Source organism: Palaemon carinicauda, chromosome 2, assembly GCF_036898095.1.
Source record: "Palaemon carinicauda isolate YSFRI2023 chromosome 2, ASM3689809v2, whole genome shotgun sequence".
NCBI classification, from domain to species: Eukaryota; Metazoa; Arthropoda; class Malacostraca; order Decapoda; family Palaemonidae; genus Palaemon; species Palaemon carinicauda.
Window position 1 is genome coordinate 188,377,358 of NC_090726.1, and position 20,166 is coordinate 188,397,523.

Below are 20,166 nucleotides of genomic sequence, written 5' to 3' on the forward strand. Positions count from 1 at the left end.
AAATCGAACTTAAGAGCTCTAACAGGACATAATACTCTTTCCAGTTCGTTGCCTACAATCTCTGATAAGCAAGGAATATCAAAAGATTTAGGCCAAGGACGAGAAGGCAGTTCATTTTTGGCCAGGAAACCAAGTTGAAGTGAACAAGTGGCTTTTTTCTGTAGAAAAGCCGATGTTCTTACTGAAGGCATGAAGTTCACTGACCCTTTTAGCCGAAGCCAAGCACACTAGGAAAAGTGTCTTGAGGGTGAGATCCTTCAGGGAGGCTGAATGTAATGGCTCAAACCTGTCTGACATGAGGAACCTTAGGACCACGTCTAAATTCCATCCAGGAGTTGCCAAACGACGTTCCTTAGAGGTCTCGAAAGACTTAAGGAGATCTTGGAGATCTTTATTGTTGGAAAGATCTAAGCCTCTATGTCGAAAGACCGAAGCTAACATGCTCCTGTAGCCCTTAATCGTGGGAGCTGAAAGGGAGCGAACCTTTCTCAGATGTAAAAGAAAATCTGCGATTTGGGCTACAGAGGTACTGGACGAGGACACAGATGCTGACTTGCACCAGTCTCGAAAGACTTCCCACTTCGACTGGTATACTCTAATGGTAGAAGCTCTCCTAGCTCTTGCAATCACACTGACTGCCTCCTTCGAAAAACCTCTAGCTCTTGAGAGTCTTTCGATAGTGTGAAGGAAGTCAGACGAAGAGCGGGGAGGCTTTGATGGACATTCTTTACGTGGGGCTGACGTAACAGATCTACCCTTAGAGGAAGACTTCTTGGAAAGTCTACCAGCCATTGAAGTACCTCGGTGAACCACTCTCTCGCGGGCCAGAGGGTAGCAACCAACGTCAACCTTGTCCCTCCGTGAGAGGCGAACTTCTGCAGTACCTTGTTGACTATCTTGAATGGTGGGAATGCATATAAGTCCATAAAAGACCAATCCAGTAGAAACGCATCTATGTAGATTGCTTCTGTATCTTATACTGGAGAGCAAAAGATTGGTAACCTTTTGGTCAACGAGGGGGCAAAGAGGTCTATGGTTGGTTGACCCCAAGAAGCCCAAAGACTCTTGCCCACGTCCTTGTGGAGGGTCCATTCCGTGGGTATCACCTGACCCCTCCGACTGAGACAGTCTGCCAAGACGTTCAAGTCCCCCTGGATGAATCTCGTCAACAGGGAGATGCCTCGAATTCTAGACCATAAGAGAAGGTCCCTTGCGATCTCGAGCAGCGTGAAGGAGTGTGTGCTTCCTTGCTTGGAGATGTACGCCAAAGTTGTGGTGTTGTCTGAGTTGACCTCTACCACTTAGTTTCGAAGACGCTTCCTAATATCATCAAGGCCAAGTGGACTGCTAATAGCTCCTTGCCGTTGATGTGCATGCTCTTCTGACTTGAGGTCCACAGACCAGCGCATTCCCGACCGTCCAGGGTCGCACCCAACCCAAACCCGACGCGTCTGAGGACAACACGTGGTTTGGGTTCTTGACTGCTAGGGATAGTCCCTCTCTCAGACTGATATTGCTGTCCCACCATTTCAGGCATGCCTTTATTGGTTCGGAGACTGGGAATGATACCGTCTCTAATGTCTTGTCCTAGTTCCAGTGAGAGGCTAGATGGAACCGGAAAGGCAGAAGGGGTAGTCTCCCTAGTGAGGCAAACTGCTCCAGGGATGAGAGAGTCCCTACGAGACTGTTCCAACTCCTGACTGAATAAACGTTTTCTTTTCAGCATTAGTTGTACTTCGAGCAGGGCTTGACTGCGAATCTCCATCCCCAAAAATAGAATAATCTGGGATGGGATCAGTTGGGACTTTTAGGTTGACCACAAGTCCCAACTCCCTGGCCAGACTCAACGTCCAATGTAGATCCTGTAGACAGTGAAGGCTGGACGATGCTCTGAGAAGCCAATCGTCCAAGTACAGGGAGGCTCGGATCCCCGATAGCTCGAAACTGGTACCCCACATTCCTGTAAACAAACCTCAGAAACGGTTGGGAATCCGGGTGTATAGGAATGTGGAAGTATGCCTCCTGAAGGTCGAGAGAGACCATCCAGTCGCCTTCCATAAAAGCTGTCAAGACAGCCTGGAAGACTTCATCATGAAGTTTGTCTTGACAATGAACACATTGAGCGCACTTGCCTCTTACGTACTCCTGCAGTGAACATGGCTGCCAAATCATGGAGCCATCCCTGAGGGACTTGTTCCTGCAGAGAACGTGGCTGTCAGATCATTGGAGCCATCCCTGAAAGCCTTGTTTATGCATGACATAATTGTACAGCAAAACTTCAAAGGCTCGAAAACAGCTGTGAAGTTGACCTGTAAAATCTTGGAGCGTCTCATGGCCAGGCGCCAGGGAGAGTCTATGAGGTTTGAGAAGTGTACCAACCGTGTGTCACACAATTGTACATAATTCCTTTTGTATATAATATGCTTGTATCTTCGCTCTTCCCTCGCACTCAAACGAACATGAAAATTCATGTCTGCTGTTTTGCTCTGAATATTGTCTGTCTCTCGAACATGTTATGTCCTGTTGCCTTGAGGTTTTGTATATAAAGAAGAGTGTTCCTTAATATATAACTCAGTCGTTTCCAACCTGCCTTTGACTTCACACATCCTCTCTCGGCCCGTCACATTGGTGACCCCGGAGTGACCCGCTCCTCCCGCCTCCCCCCCCCCTCCACCTCTCACCGTTACTATGACGCCGTCAACGCATACCTTCTGCAGCAGTACTCGCCGTCGCCAGCCGCCCGTATAGCAACGCCTTTTCAGCTCTCTCAACAACAGTTGGGGAACCAAAGGGCTTCGCTCACCCTCGGGAAAATGACCAGTATCACTCGCCTGCAACCTGCCGCAGACGGCTCTCCTCGTGATGTGAACCCACTTCATGACTTTCAAACCTCCATCAACGCCTCCACTCGTGACGAAGAGGACATCTATTCAACTTCAACCGAAGCTGACGTGAATGTCGTAGGACACGCCTATGAATGCCGTAGGACATACACGCCTATGAACGCCGTAGGCCTATGAATGCCGTAGGACACGCCTATGAATGCCGTAGGACACACGCCTATGAATGCCGTAGGCCTATGAATGCCGTAGGACACACACGCCTATGAATGCCGTAGGACACACTCGCCTATGAATGCCGTAGGACACACTCGCCTACCCCGTGACGAGCCAGAGCAGCAACAGCCACCCATCATCCACCACTCGCCCCCACCCAAACCAACGACTTCTACAGCCACTCACTGTTGCTAATCGGCGCAGTTTTTACTACTACCTCTCCAGATTCAGGGCACCTATTTAACATGTTCAGTATGTCATTTTTAGAGGGGGCGCCATGTACCAACCGTGTGTCACACAATTGTACATAATTCCTTTTGTATATAATATGCTTGTATCTTCGCTCTTCCCTCGCACTCAAACGAACATGAAAATTCATGTCTGCTGTTTTGCTCTGAATATTGTCTGTCTCTCGAACATGTTATGTCCTGTTGCCTTGAGGTTTTGTATATAAAGAAGAGTGTTCCTTAATATATAACTCAGTCGTTTCCAACCTGCCTTTGACTTCACACATCCTCTCTCGGCCCGTCACAGAAGTCTATCTGGGCAGAGGCAGGAACTCCCAAGCCGAGAACTTCTCTCGTGTCATATCAGACTCTCGCTCTATAAGCCAGTTTAAAAGAAGGGAAAGCAAAGGCTGTATCCCCCAAACTCCTCCTGGTGATAAACCAGTCGCCTAGCAAACGTAAAGCTCTCTAGGAGAGCGAGAGAGCACTAGCTTATAAAACAACGGCTTCGAAGTAGCTAGGCCTAGTGTAAGCTCTGACGTTTAGGCGAACGAGGAGCAGCAGTTACAAAAAGATCCGGACAAAGATCCTTAAAAATCAGCATGATTTATTTAAAGTCCATAGAGGGCTAAGCAGCTTTAGGCTCCTCTCCGTCTGACAGAGTCCTCAAGGGAATATCAGTAGGAGGGGGAACAGCAACTTCCTCATCTGAAGGAACCTTGTCCGATAATAGCTGAGTCTCAAGCAAGGGAGAGACCTACCGTGGTGGCAATGCTTTACAAGCAGAGTCCACACGCACTGGTGCATTAGTAGCGGACCAGGACGCAACGTCATGTAACTGCTAGACAGTCTGTGAACTGTCAACAACAACAGGTGCGAGAGACCAGGACGCAACGTCATGTAACTGCTTGACAGTCTGTGAACTGTCAACAACAGCAGGTGCGTGAGGACGCACAGCGTCCACTCGAGACTGCTTTGACCGCCTAGACTGAGCAGTCAAAACAACTCTAGAATGCGGAGGTTGACGCTCAGCGTCAAAACAAGTCAACTCCGATTGTTAGCGAACGTCCTGAACGTCAACAGGAGCATCGGCAAGTGGCCTAACGTCCAAATGTGGCTGAAAATCCACACGAGACCGCATCGAGTGTGGTTCTAAACAACCTGACTGACGTGACTTAGCTACGCCAACGTCAACAGGACGCACAAAGGAACGTTAGGGTGGCTGAAAGCCAGGATCTCGATGAGATAAACGGCTAGGCTCAACGGACTTATCGGCAGAATAGTCTTCCATAAGGGAGGCAAGCTTATTCTGCATGTCTTGCCGTACAACCCATTTAGGATCAACGGAAATGGTTGCGGTAAGAGACGAGGGTAACGTCTGTGACCGCAAAACCTTGCCAACAAAAAGACTCTCGGAGTCTGTGTTACGCTTTTGTTAGGCGGCGAGCAGTCTTCCGATGACTGCATAGGGTCAGAGCTGTCCTAATGGCTACAACCAGGACGCTGGACCTGTCCTGAAAGGACTGACTTTCGCTTAAGGGCCTCGAAACCTTGTTTCAGGTTTCTTATGCGAAAAGCCTTCGGATGACGAGGAGAAAATCGTCTCTCTCGCCTTATGGTAGGGGTGATCTTGGTAAGATACACCCGCTACCATAGAGGGAACGTCTGTTCGCTGATCAAGGCCTCTCAAACCCATAAGTCGTACGACATTACTTCTCCCCTGGGCTTGGGAGCTTGCAAGAGGTCCCGGACTAGGCGAACGACAGGCACGAACAGACGAACCCTCGGTCGCAACACTGATAACACTTTGCGCAATATCACTTTATCACTACGATTTTCTGTTTTGCACTTATTTCACTGAAATCGAAACTTTTACTGATTTCTACCTGAAGCACGCAATTCTACCCTCATCAAAAGGTAGTAATTGCGAAATCAGTCGTATAATGCAAGCACATTAATACCAGCAAAAAACAGTGAACATATTTTAAGATAAAAAATTCAGTGGCTGGGGAAGAGACTAAACACTAGTTCATTCAAAACTACGTTTTCAATCTCTCACCGTACAGTGCCTGGGGACGAGAATAAAAAACTAAAAACGTTTTATCCTTTCTCCCCGTACAGAGACTAGGGACGAGAGTAACTCGAGAACAACGTTACCCGCTTGAACGGAACGTTTTCTCTCCTCTCTCTCCCTCCGTCTCTATATTTCTCTCTCTCTCTCTCTTGATTTCGCACCTAAGAGAAGAGCCCACTTACGTTTCGTCAAAAAAACATGTTATTTGACCAAAGGAAAAAACTGAAAGGTTTTTCAATTAAAAAGTTCCTTTAAAATAGAATTTAAAACATTTAAGCTTTGAAAGAAGAATGAACAAAACGTCAGAATCGATTTACTCTTTCTGCAAAGTGAAACCGTGATACTCTCTCTCTCTATCGTAACGATAGAGCACAAACTGCGTAGCATAAATAAACTAAACGTTAGTTCATCTTTGAAACAGTACGAAGACTATTCAAAGAAAATCTTTCATAAAATATCTATTAAAAAATATTCATTTAAAAAGTTTTAAATCATTAGCTCTTTAAAAGCTATTTACGATTGAAAGGGCTCAACGTTGTTTAACTTCGGTTTCCAAGTTAGGACCGCCTACTCTCAGGAAAGGTCGCATATAAACAAATCATTAAAATTTATTTTTATGTTTATTATAAATGGAAAGTTAATCGAAGAGGCCTAATAAAGGCGGTGAGATATAAAATATATAGAGGAAAATCTATAATTAATTTATAACGTGATAAGATAATTGCTAAAAGCCTAAACACACTTCCGTCTAAGGGAAGGGTCGGCCATTTAAAAGTCAAAGAAAGTCCATACTCTCTTTGTCATCAAAAATTAAATCTATCCAAAAACGAGTTCAAGGATTTATTTGAAGAAAAACACCTGTACTGCGAAAGCTCAAACCAAATTAAAGTACTTCACCAAATATGATGGGAAAAACTCCAGGTTCAACAGCGAGTAAAAGTACGTCTTGTCGACACGTTGACAGAGAAGAAATTGAAGGTTTTGTTTACATCCGAGAGTGGTATCTGGCCGACAGTTGGCGCTGGTGGGCACACCCGCAACCTGCATAGCGATCGCTCGCGAGTTTTTTATGTATGTGTCTGTCGAGCAACAGAGTTGCAGCTATTATATATTCACCGGCTAAGTTAAATATTCAAAATAATAAATATTATATATATATATATATATATATATATATATTTCACTAAGTATTTATTTGCGGTGAACATAAGTGTCATTTTCGAAGAAAACAGACGTTTTTCTGTAGGAAAAGGTTGTTTCATAGTACAATAGCTTTCCCCGTTCGTAACTATAATAAAACCAGGAATAGACATGGTTGAGACTTAATCATAAGGTAAGCTAAGGATACAGCTGTCTAAGGGAAGGGGGTAGCAGGGGGCTACAATCAGATATGCTGGGAAGGATATAGCTTCGGTATTATTGTACTGTATTACAGGGCAATGTAACCTAAGGAAAAAACTACTTTTTCTATAGAAAAAATTCCACTCTCTTCGAAAATGACACTCGTTCCCATCGCAAATGAATAGTTTCAGAATATATATATCTAATGATAATGGGGGACCCCCAGTGGGAACTCGGGGTTTTGGGCGAGGAAAACATACTGGGGAAACGGTATATAATGGTAAAACAAGCCCTTTCTTCTCTATACATTACCTTCTTGGATGTATAGTAAACCGATGAAAAAATACGGTAATATTGAGATGCGCAAGCTAACATTAGCAATGTTAGCGTAACATGCTAACATTAGCAGTGTTTTTCATTTATTTTTTGTCATTTTACGGGACGGTTGTAGTCGCTCTCGTTCGTTCGTTTTTACATAGCATGTTTCGACCTTCTGCGCATAAACTCCTCCCCCCTGCACATAGATTCCTCCTCCACCAATAGGATTTCTTCTTTTCTAACCGCCAAATTCAAGTATTCGACTTCACCCGCTTTAATCAAGTATATGACTTGATCCAGTACAACTATACCTTTCCTTTTATGTAATACCCTCATATACATATTACATTTGACCCCAGTATTACTCTTTTCATTATCCTATACCTTATAAAATCCCCTCATTTTATATTCCCATTAAATATTTCCCTACCGCTTTCCCTAATCTCTTCAAGTGGTCTCTTCATACCCCTTCCAACAAATCCTTTTCCGTGGAAACCTTTGTCCTAGTCAGGTCTTTGTTATTTCAAGTGAGGTTTTTTTTTTTCGTATTTTGTGATGGAAGTTATAGAAACTTGTAACGGCTGCAGTATTCTATACTTTATTCATTTGCTAAATTTCAAGGAGATTTTTTTGATACGTCATCCAATGTTGATAATTTCCTTATATCGCATAATGTAATACCCCACGTTTACAGTGTCCCAAGTGCCGTTCATAGAAGTTAAGACGACAGTCTCAACACCCCTGTGACCCACGAGTTTTTTCGTCCGGGTCATAAAAGTAAGTCTTTAATTTCTTTAATTCAAATGTTTTTAGCGTGCGCAGCTCAACATTACCACTTGCCAGTACATGTTTGTGACTTGGGAAAGGGTCCTGGGCCCGGGGCCTTGCCCCCGGCTAGGGGTTGTGACCTGGGAACTACTAGGTTAGGTTAGGTGGGTTTGTTAGGTTCTGTACCCTTTTATATATTGTGTAAAAGGTACATGGAAAAATGCTTCAAAATACACATGCTAATATTAGCGTAGAATTGCTAATGTTAGCAATGTCAGCGTAACGTTGCTAATGTTAGCGTGCGCAGTACATACGTTCTTGACGAGTGAAGTGAGGACGGAATTTGAACAAAAGCCATTATATTTAAACATTTTAACAGAACATATATGTTTTCCTGTAGAAAATGTGATTTAACCGGTTTTCACCTTCATTTCATCCGCAACAGCAACAACGAGTTCGGCTACAAGAAGTTAGTCGAACTGGTTGTTGTTTGTTTGCGGGTAAAATGAAAGTCAAATTGGTTTAAATCACATCATTTCCTACGGGAAAACATATATTTTGTGTTCGAAACGAGAATCTGTAATACAGTACAACTTTACCATAGCTCCTAGATTAGGTTGGGTTAGATGATAAGCCTTAGGTAGGTGGGAAACCTTGGGTAAGGAAGGGCTCTTGTGTTTGTTTCCCTTCAAAATTTTGGTTTTTCCATCATACATTCAGGATTTTAAAAACAACTACAGAATAATTTGAAAAATACGGAGGTCTCAAATTATTTTCCTCAAAATATTTCAAAATCCAGTACCCCTATTAATACACCAGAAACAATTCCTAATTCTTTATTCAGAATATAGTGCTTGAGTAAATATCTACCCTTAGGCCTATAACGCCACCCGGCATAATGTGGATGACACTTGCTTTCAAAGATCTCTTAAAACTAAAAAATCAGGGTACCTTCATATTCTGTAAGTCTCGCACGAGTTTGGTGAAGAAATTACACAAAAATACACGTTTAACACTACAAAATCGAGAAACTATTTACGCGTTATGGAACACTGTACACTATACATTCATGACACGGACTCAGGTGAGTAATAAGTAATGACTACCGATACCGAATGATCATAACATTGATTCTCCTTCTTCTTCTTCCCTTTTAGTAAGAGATCTGGCCCACTTCTTGGAGCCAATGTACACTCCTCTAAATATGATATAAGATAAAATATTAGATCTAATCAATACAGTTGACAAATTTTAGCGTTAGTCTGTTAAATATTATGAATGATAATTGTCGACTTGACAGGACGTACCATGGGTCCACTGTCCATAGGAAAGTTTCTGCTTCTTCAGTTTTTTTTATTCAATTTTGCTTAAATATTGTCTATTGGAGAAAATTAATTTCAACAGGGTTTATTATAATCTTTTTTAGAATATCAATCTACAACAATCAATGAAATCATACACGTGTGCTTTCAAATGAAGCTTATGCGTTACTTGATGGAGCATTAAGTAATGTGAACACAACATATAGACTACATAGGCTATAAGTGAATTTATGAATTTTCAGTAAAATTCAATGTAGGCTAAAATAACACTGGTAAAAAAAAAATCATAAATATTGCACAATGGGCAATGCATACTGAAAGGTATGACGTAAATTTCGAATGATGACATATAGAAGTTTACTGTGGGCAACCAAGAGTGGTTTATTATACAAGAGTGCAAGATAAGTTCAGTATAACATATTATCAGTAAGCTTATTTTGAAAGCTATTACCGGAGGAATAATTTACTATCTTAATCTATGAAAATCTATAGGCTACACGCCAAGCTAGAAAAACGGTCATCAAGCTAAAGAAACGGAGGCTAGCTAAGATTCGAAAACTTGATTTTAAACATTTTATTTACCTTCCCAATGCCCTTCATGTTTTCACAAAGGAAGAAAAATATAAGGAAAAATAAACAGGTGCAATATTGGATTAGGTGACTGTAAATCTATTAGCATTATCTTGTATTCTGTACATCGTGGACTATTGAATATTCCCATCAACTGCTAACGAGCAATATTACAACCTTAGTTGGAAAAGCAGGTTGCTATAAGCCCAAGGGCTCAAACTCAAGTAAACAAGGGAAAATAAACTATCATAAGAACAGTAACATTATTAAAATAAATATTTCCTACATAAACTATAACAAAACAAGAGGAAGAGAAATAACAGAATAATGTGCCCGGATGTACCCTTAAGCAAGAGAACTCTAACCCAAGACAGTGAAAGACCATGGTACAGAGGCTATGGCACTACCCGGGATTAGAGAACAATGGTTTGATTTTCTTGTGTCTTTCTCCTAGAAGAGCTACTTACCATAGCTGAAGAGTCTCTCCTACCCTTACCAAGAGGAAAGTGGCTACTGAAAAAAATTACAATGCAGTAGTTAACAACTTGGGTGAAGAATAATTATTTGGTAATCTCAGTGTTGACAGGTGTATAAGGACATAATATTCGGTATATGTGTAGGCAAGGGGAAAATGAATTGTAACCAGAGATAAGGATCCAATGTAGTACTGTCTAGCCAGTCAGAGGACCCCATAACACTAGCGGTAGTATCTCAATGGGTGGCTGGTGCCCTGGCCAACCTATAATGTTTATGCTATGTTATATTCCTATTTTCCAATAAGGTCATTATAATTTATGGGTCGTAAACTTGGAATATTTGACACTCAGAGATTCTGGATCAGATAATTCTTCGTGATAAAACTTTTTCTACAGGAAGACAAAGAAGTAACATCTCAGAGCTATAGGCCTAGCCTACACTAAATTCAAAATTATGAAAAGCACGTTCCTTCGTATAAGACTTTTTTTAATTTCCCCACGAGCTGAAACCACGGAGGCAGAGCTAGACTACACTATGCGTATTTTAGGAACTGGGACAAACTATTCTAAGGATTATCATCCTGGTCCAATCACACAGGTGTCAGAGGAAGACTTGGCTCTACAGGACCTGCAAACTCTGTTTGCCGTATACCTTGTTAAGTATTTAGCATATCACACAACATATTCCGTGTTTATTGTTAATTCAACATTAGCGAATTACTTAGAGAACAAGAAATTCTTCTTGAAAGCCTTCATATCTCCAGTCTTTCGGATGTCCAGGGGGAGCTAATTGTTGTATAGACTTCCGGTCGCATATTTGAAAGCTCTAGAACCTACAGGAGACATAAAAGATTATTTTATAACGGTGACCAAGCAAACATTGTTGGCATAATAGAAAAGTATTTAAATGGTTCTCTGTGGATACAAAGTAAGAATATATAGGTATTATCCATTAAGTGACGTAATGTCAACTATTCTATTTGCATGTTTTCTAACACAATATATAAAACTTAATGTATTTGCAAGTTTTACAATAAGGAAAAGTAGCATGCTTTGCATGCGCATTTCACTAGAATTCATGATAAAGTATAAGCTAATTCAGAAATAAATAAACCGATTTAACGCATAATTCTCACTTTATCCAAATTTTTAAAAGGCAAGCCTTGCCACACTGAACAGACTACATGACTCTAAAAGCATCAGTCTAACCATTGTGTTAGACAATCTGCAACACATATCTAGATACATTGCGTTGTGCACGAGTTAACCATCAAAGACAGATGAACTTGACTCGCAAGCTCACCAAGAAAATATGCAGATAATTTGTGTGAATTGTGCGAAGATGAAGAAGATACTACTGAACATTAATTTGCATGCCCACATTCGGACAGTTAATGAAACTAGGCATAAGTATAGGTACGTTGCAAAATCCTAGCAGGGATTTGCACATGAAAGAATAATTTAAAATGTCCAAAGTGACCATAATAGGTTGCCAAAACTGATGATAGCGAGGTGATATCCTATCTGATTTCAAGGTAGAATGGGATAAACTTAAAGATTAAGAATTTCATTATCAATTTATTTATGGTACAGGTCAAATAAGCTTAATTATAATAATAAGAATAACCTTAGAAACTTTGCACCTATCTATAAGGCGATGGAGTGCCCGCAAACTTATTTTGCGGAGTGAGCGATTAGGAACCAAGAACCAGGAAGAAAGACGTCTTTAGTAAAGGAAGAGCTGTCCCATACGTAGCCTACTTAGTGGACTCCCCATCAATATACTATTATACGAAAAAATTATGACATGATACCATAAGGAGATCGATCATTTAAACTATATTGCGTTGCTTTATTTCCAGGCTAACGGCCAAAATAATTGTTTCCAGTTCTAAAAGGCCATTCCCAATCACTGTTGACAATGCAGTCAGCCAATTCCTATTGCAAAGAAAAGAAAAGAAGCGAAGAAGGAGAGATTTTCAAATAAGAATTAACATAAAGTCCTGAACTTACCATAAACTTATGGAATGAGAACAAAATAATAAGTATTATTCCTTTATGGCAATAGGATAAGCTAGTTTATTCATTCAGTATAAGAAAAATGCATCAAACTAACAATGGTAAATCTGACGAAATGGAATACGCCATCCAAAAACTCAATGGGCGATAACTCATGGCGGGACAGGATAATATCCCATCCACTCAATGCATAATGAAAGTCCGAGTACAAAATTTCGTTTCCGAAATAATCAGAATCAACGTATTTTCCAAATTCAAGATTATCTACATTTTCATTCCTTTTAGAATTAAAGTTGAAATGTTCTAATAATGCCAAGTTGGACATCCAGCAATAATGTTCATAGAAAAAATATATTTATTTCTTTTCCAGATATTGTTTAGACCGAGGAATTTGGTAACAGTTGTTGAATAACAATTGTGGGTGAATCGCATTTCATAGACGAAAAGAATTATTGCATAGGATAAAAGAAGCTTTGTCGTATTGCGCATTATATTACTGGAATTTGTTTTGTGCCTCTTTCCTCTCAGTGCATTGTTCCAATTTTGCGATGGTCCGTCAATGGAAATTATGAGCAAGTTTCTGTTTAGAAATGGACAAAGAATATATATTTTTTTTTGTGAGACTACAGCACGGATAATTTTTCAACAGATCTATGTTAATGTTACTGTTTTTTTTTTTTTTTAGGATTTTATTATAATTGTTCATTACTTCTCTTGTAGTTATTTTATTTCCTTATTTCCTTTCTTCGTTGAGCTATTTTTTTTCCTGTTGGAGCCCTTGGGCTTGTAGCATCCTGCTTTTCCAACTAGGGTTGTAGCTTAGCTTATAATAATAATAATAATAATAATAATAATAATAATAATAATAATAATGGAGGTGTCCTTGCCTATCGATAATTTCTTGTAGTGTCTGTAACCTCACCCTTCTTGTAATCTAAGGAGCGGGAGTTGGGAAGCCTAAAGCTCTTCCTGCTAAGTTATCAGTTACCATTGCCTTGCCCTCCCTGGTCCTAGCTTGGATGGAGAGGGGGCTTGGGCGATGATTATATGTAGGCTATATATGGTCAATCTCCCTAGGGCATTGTCACTGTTCCTTGTGTCTGCCATTCATGAGTGGCCTTTTAACCTTAAACCAGGGTGAATTGGCTCTGAAACTTTCTCAACCGATTCTTTTAATTCTTGGTGAATCTGATGGTCTTAGGAGAGTCGTAACTCCATCTCATTGTTAATAAGCATATTATTATCAAGATAACGATAAAAAATACTCTATCGAGAAAATTAAAAGCAAAATTGTCTTTGGTAATAAAAATATTCATGTAAAAAAGAAATGAAACAAACTATTTCTAGAGTGAGCCTTGTCATTCCAAAGAAAATTTTCAACTCATGAAAATTGAGATTTTGATTTATCACACGCTATCAACTTAGGTCAAACATAGTAAAACAAAGCAGGATGGTAAGCGAATAAATGATAGAAGAGAGAGAGAGAGAGAGAGAGAGAGAGAGAGAGAGAGAGAGAGAGAGAGAGAGAGAGAGAGAGAGAGAGAGAGAGAAACATGACCAAAGATGCTTCCTATTTATCCTTATTACTCTGAATCTTTCATTGCTGTATCTTTCTTAAAATAGCAGTAAATGCCACCCAGTTTAAAAAAATAGTGCCTTGTTTTAAGCTCTAAATAAAAGGTCTGTTGCAGTATTACTATAATTTTGAAAATTAAATGGAGTGGAATCAAGTGTGCCATATGATTGTATTCAAATATAGGCATAGGACTATACTCAATAGGCCTACGCACAATATATGCCATTTTGAAAATTAAATGGAGGGGAATTAAGTGTGCTATATGGTTGTATTCAAATATATACACAGGCCTACACTCAATATATGCATACACCTACGCACAATATATGCAAGCTTAGTACTTAGTGCATATGAGTCATGAACCATTATTACCCAACTTTGAGCATAAATGGAGTTATAGATTGCATAACTTTGATCGTAAGCCAACAGAGAGTGCATTAATATTCCTGCCGTTACTTTTGACACTTTATTGTTTTCTTGAAGAAAACAATAGAATAATGAAGTTTTCTTTAAAAGTGATCATACTTTTTATTCATTTACTTTCTCATAGCGTAGGGAAAAAACTTTTCGCTCTATATAAATTATTTTGACAAGATTCTATCAAACATTCCGTTTTATATATTTTGATGACTCAAAAAAACATCATGCCTTATTTAGCCTCCATTGAAATTGGCTTCTAATATACTGTACATATCAAATCTTCCCCCCCCCCCAAAGGGAAAAAAAAGGGATTTTGACGAAGGAAAAATCTATTTCTGGGGAGAGACCTGTGGCGCCCGGTGAAAAGTCCTTCTTGTATATCTTTTCTGATAAAAACCTTCCAATTATACCAGAGAAAGATAAAAGCATGGAATGCTGAGGTTACAACCCTCGCGCGAGCACCTTTTGGGTGTCGTGTATAAAGCAAAGGCGCGTGAAATCCACTATTCACAGGTTGTCTTCCATTTAGTTAATTCCTTCGCCAAAGGGATGGGCCGATACAGAGGCCCTAGACACACCCCCATCGCCGCACCACCCACGCCACGACGCGAGCGCCATCTGAACAACATCCTTCTGTATTGGCCATGATGGCTTGGAAAGGAAAGGGTGGGATCGTGTAAAAATAAGGGGAAGGGTTTCACCGGGCGCCACAGGTCTCTCCCCAGAAATAGATTTTTCCTTCGTCAAAATCCCTTTTCTGGGTCGAACCTGTGGCGCCCGGTGAAAATGTACCAGCGAATGCCTTCCAAGCCCAACAATAACTACTAATTTAATAAGGGGAGAGAAACAACACCATGTAAAGAAAATCATATATAATTAAGGTAAGTAGGCATAAAATATAAACTAGCCACAGGGCATAGTGAGAGTAAGGATAAACAAACATGATAACAAGGAAACCTCTGAGTATCAGAGGAAAACATGCAACAAAACTGACATGGCTAAGAATATCCCAACTTTATAACAACGGAAAACAATAATAGTTACAATCATATTAACCTAACATGTAATACACTTAGGGCTAACGAACCACCAAGGAAGCGGCGTCGTGGTGCGAGTGGCGGGTAGGAGGGAGAAGAGAAGAGATGGATGAAAGGAAGAACAAAAGATCAATGGGGAGAGATAAGGCTCCCAGCTGCAACCGTTGGGTATTTAAGAGCCTGTAAGTTCTTTAGATAGTGGCGTTTGAAGACCATAGGAGATTTCCAACCCGTGTACTTCTTAAGGTTATCAAAGTCCATATTCTGGAAATAGTTGATGGAGGTAGCTATCGATCGGATATCATGAGCATGGGGAAATGATCCCGGATTGGCTTGTTTAATGAAGTATAGGATCTGTTGCCTAATGCCACGTATGGAAATGGTACCTCCTTGTTCTCTGATAAACAAGGGGCCAGACGATCGGGTAGCAGTCCTGGCTAAAAAGGCCCTGAGAGTGGTGACCGGACATAGAGAAGTATCTTGGAGAAGAGGAATAATCTTCCAAGGGGACCACCTATTTTGGGGGTCCTCGTTCTTAGCTAGGAACGCCCTGTCTGGTGAAAGAAGTACCTCACCTGAAGGGAGGAAATCCATGTTCTCTGAGTTTCGTGAGAGAGCTGCTAGTTCTGAGATTCTGGAACCCGAGGCCAAAGCTGTTAGAAATAAAGTCTTCCTAAGAAGAGTGATATAAGAGCAGGATTCGTTGTCCGTGTCGGAGGCCAGTTTGAGGACATCATTTAGAGACCAAGAGACCTTTTGAGGACGGACCGAAGGTCGAAGCCTAGCACATGCTTTTGGAATAGATGAGAAATAAGACTCCGCCAGGTTAATGTTAAACCCAACCAGGAAGACTTTCCTCAGAGCTGACTTAATGGTGGTTATAGTGCTAGCTGCTAGGCCTTTGTCAAAAATGGACCTAAAGAAGGAGATGGCTAAATTAGGAGTCATAACCGAATGGTCTGAAGTCCTTAAGAAATCCGCTAGTTTCTTAACCGCCGAATCATATTGGCGAATCGTTGAGTCCCTTTTGTCTGATTCTATAAAGAGGACATTATCTGGGTCGATGTTTGCGTCCCTACGTGCCGCAAACTTCATGAAATCCACAAAGTTAGGGTTTTGGCTATCCTTGAGGAATCTGACACAGTCCGTGTTTGGACCACCTGGGTCAGTTTGGGGAATGGGATCCGGAAGGGACGGAGTTTCAACTCGAGGAGGAGAGGAAACCAACTGCTCTTTGGCCAGTGAGGTGCCACTAAAGCTACTGCCCAGTTGAAGGAGCGGAGTTTGTGCAAGACTTTCAGTAGAAGATTCACTGGAGGGAATAAGAAGATCTTCTGCCAATGGTTCCAATCTAGGGTTAATGCGTCCATGGCATAAGCCTGAGGGTCCAGGTTCGGTGTCACATAACATGGGAGCTTGTGATTGAGTCGGGTCGCGAATAGATCTACCTGGAGACCTGGAACCAGCCTGAGTATCCACCGGAAGGAGTGCATGTCCAGGGACCACTCCGATTCCAGTGGGCTCGTCCTGGATAATGCGTCTGCTATCACATTCTGGACTCCTGCTAGGTGAGTTGCTGACAGGAACCAGTCTTTGTCGGCTGCCAAGGTGAAGATAGTGACCAGGATCTGATTCAGGTTGGGTGATTTGGACCCCCCCCTGTTGAGGCAGTGGACTACGGCCGTGCTGTCTGAGACTATTCTGATGTGGGTCGACCTCGGAGGGGAGATTCTCTTCAGGGTCAAGAACACCGCCATGGCTTCGAGAACATTGATATGGAACTGTCTCATGGCGGGTGACCAAGAGCCCTGAAACATCTGATGTTGGGAGTAACCCCCCCCCAACCACTCAGAGACGCGTCGGTATGAATTGTCACTTGTGGAGAGGGGAACTGTAGAGGAACCGACTTGGAGAGGTTCCTCCGATCGGACCATGGTTGTAGTCTCATTTTCAAGACAGAGGGGATCTTCGAGGTCTTGTCTCTTAAAGGTATTGTCGCCCTCTTTCTCCAAACTCGATTGATGTCTTTGAGTTTGGCTTTTAATAGGAGATCGGTCAGTGAGGCAAACTGGAGTAGGCCGAGGACTCGTTCTAAAGCTCTTCTGGACACCTGTTTGTGTTTGAGAAAGTTCCTGACCTTGGAAGCTATCTCCCTCACCTTCTTGGGAGGAAGGGAGAGCTTGTGCTTTGAGAGGTCCCAACGGATGCCTAACCATTCGAAGAGGCTTGATGGTTGTAGGCGGGACTTCCGGAGGTTGACTTGGAAGCCCAGTTTGGCGAGAAAATGGAGTACCTTCGACGTAGCTCTTTTGCATTCCTGGTGCGACTGGGCCCAAATGAGCCAATCGTCCAGATAAGCGACGATTTGTATCCCTTGGTGTCTGAGTTGCTCGAGCACCGTCTCCCCCAGTTTCGTGAATACCCTGGGGGCAATGCTGAGACCGAAGGGCATGACTTTGAATGCGAAGGCTCTCTTGCCGAGACGGAAGCCTAGGTAAGGAGAGAAGTTTCGAGCTACTGGGACATGATAATAGGCGTCGGTAAGATCGATAGAGGTGGTGACGGCCCCACGGGGAAGTAAGGTCCGTACCTGAGAGATAGTCAGCATACGGAACTTGTCGCAAAGGATGTAAGAGTTGAGCTTCGACAAGTCCAGAACTACCCTCAACGCCGACGAGTCTTTCTTCGGGACTGTAAACAGGCGGCCTTGGAATTTCAGGGATCGAACCCGCTTGATTGCTCTCTTCTTGAGTAACTCCGCAGTGTACTCTTCCAGGATGGGAGTGGGTCTCTGGAAGAAGGTCACCGGTGGAGGAGGGGATCCCTGTGACCATTTCCAACCCAAGCCCCTTGATATTATGCTGTGAGCCCATGGACTGAAGGTCCAATGATCCCGGAAGTGATAAAGTCTCCCTCCTACCGGCATCACATCATTGGGAGGGAGTGAACTTAGGGCCCCTCCCTCCACGGGAACCCCTTGCTCTGGGCCCGCCGCGTTGGCGGAACTGTCCTCTACCTCTGGAACTCCCTCTTTGGTATCCACGAAAGGAACCGGAGGGTTCGTAGGCAGGGTTGTATGCAGGTGAGGGCATCCAAGAGGGGTTGGGCTGTGTACCAGGGGGAGCAGCGAGGTAGACTACCTGCTGAGGAGGCGCCTGTTGTCGAGAAGTCGAGGCCGCGGAAGGCTGTGGGGACGAGGTACCCCGGGCCGCTTTGTAAGGACTAAACCTCAGCTTCTTCTTGAAGAACGTGTGTCTCTGGGGTTCGAACTTCTTTTTGGCTGAGAGACCCCACCTTACCTGCAAATTCTGGTTTGCCCTCGCTGCGTCCTGAAGAACCTTATCCACCTCGGTCTGAGGGAAGAGGGTCTTACCCCAGCAGGAGGAAGCTATCAGTCTGTTCGGCTCATGCCTGATGGTGGCCTCCGACAGAACGAACTTCCTGCAACTAACCCGAGCTGACCAGAAGTCATGGAGATCTATTTGGTAGGATAGCAGCTGGTTCCTTGTGGCGACTCTGAACAGCGTTTCCTCTGGGTAAAGAGATGCAAGGGACTCCATGGAGGTGATGGATTGGAGGGACCTAGCAAGTCTAGTACGGGTCTCGAACTCAGTTTTGAGAAGACTCTCTATTAATCTGGGAAGCTTCTCAGAGAAAAGAGTAGAGGCACAGTCCGGGTCTAGTTTCCCCACCGTGAAGGTAGAGGCCGCAGCATCCCAGGCTGCCGAGGAACCCGGAATAAGCAAAGAGGTGGGGTCCGTCTCCTTGAGAGCCGGCATGGAAGAGCCTTCTTTGATGGCCTGTATAGTCAGCTCTGTGACTTTGTCTATGAGCGGCAAAGAGATGGAGGCCGCTGTCGTAAAAATAGTGTAGGAACCTTTGTGAGGGGTGAGCTTGGAGTTAATACACCCCCACTCTGATAGTGTTCTGGCCCAGATAGCCTGGGCCTGCTCTTTTGGAAATATGACCGTTTCCTTCGGTACCTTGTCCATACGGACCAATGCATGTTCCTTTAACCGAACAAAACCATTGAACGGGAATGCTAGGCCCGGGGGATAGAACTCCAGGTCCTCTAGAGGGCGGGTGCCCATGCCCTCCAGAGTTAGGGAGCCATCTACGAATGGAGCATGCAAAGCAAACCGCCAAGGATTGTTTTTATCGAAGGGCGGCAGCTTCGATGCGTCTGGGGCAGAAGGGGGAGGGAACTGAGTTCCGGCGCGGATCAGAGTAGCCATCATATCCTTAATCTCTGTTATTGCACCAGAGTGATGTTGAACTTGATCCCTGACCAATCCTTTGATCAGTTGGATGGGGAGGAGATCAGCCCAGGGTACCTGAAAGTCACCCGTTGGTTTTTTCTTGGATTTGGTAGACTTAGACTTCTTAGGAGTAGTGGTTTTACGAGGAGCAATATGAATATCAGGAGCTGTCGAGGGTCCGGGGACCGGTGACGTTGATACTGGCAAAGCTGAAGTCTTATAAGTTCGAAGTGGCTTCACCTTGGGTCGTACGGAGGCAGAGGGATCCCGAGGAGAAGCCTTAGAGTTATCAAAACCTAGAAAGGAAGAGGTAGAAGAGGGAGTAGGAGAGAAAAGGGTTTCCACCAACTCGGCACCACTTACCTGCTCGTCCCTGGGTTCTACGTCTATATCCAGACCAGCCATGTCCATCGGTACGAGGGTTTCGTCCTCCACGGAAATGGTAGCCCTGACTTCTTCAATTAAAGGGGCAGCAAGGTCAGGAGAGACTGCAGCAGTAGTCGAGCCTGGGAAGAGACGGGAGGCCATATCCCCATCGAGGAGATAGGGTGCGCCAGACGGGGCATTCCTGCCAAAGCCCGACACCCACGGACGAAGAGTAGCCCTTGCTGACCGAAGAGAGACATCATCGGCCTGTAAGATTTGCAGTGATTAGTGATGGAGGAGGGGGTTTGCCCTCCCAAATATACTGTGTATATCATAT

The 20,166-nt window shown here is 43.0% G+C and overlaps 2 protein-coding genes across 4 annotated transcripts in view; both read right to left on the minus strand.

Moving 5' to 3' along the window:
- LOC137628728 (uncharacterized) overlaps positions 1 to 8,899 on the minus strand; it is a 597,116-nt gene extending 588,217 nt beyond the window's left edge. For all 3 annotated transcript variants that reach the window (XM_068359904.1, XM_068359921.1, XM_068359913.1), the window contains exon 1: positions 8,736 to 8,899. In XM_068359904.1, coding sequence (XP_068216005.1) covers positions 8,736 to 8,741 — 6 coding nt within the window. In that variant the 5' untranslated portion in view covers positions 8,742 to 8,899. The remainder of the gene's footprint in view (positions 1 to 8,735) is intronic.
- Positions 8,900 to 17,597: 8,698 nt separating this feature from the next.
- Positions 17,598 to 20,166, minus strand: part of LOC137628744 (uncharacterized) — a 2,856-nt gene continuing 287 nt past the window's right edge. The window contains exon 2 of the mRNA XM_068359929.1: positions 17,598 to 20,096. Coding sequence (XP_068216030.1) covers positions 18,135 to 19,991 — 1,857 coding nt within the window. The 5' untranslated portion in view covers positions 19,992 to 20,096 and the 3' untranslated portion in view covers positions 17,598 to 18,134. The remainder of the gene's footprint in view (positions 20,097 to 20,166) is intronic.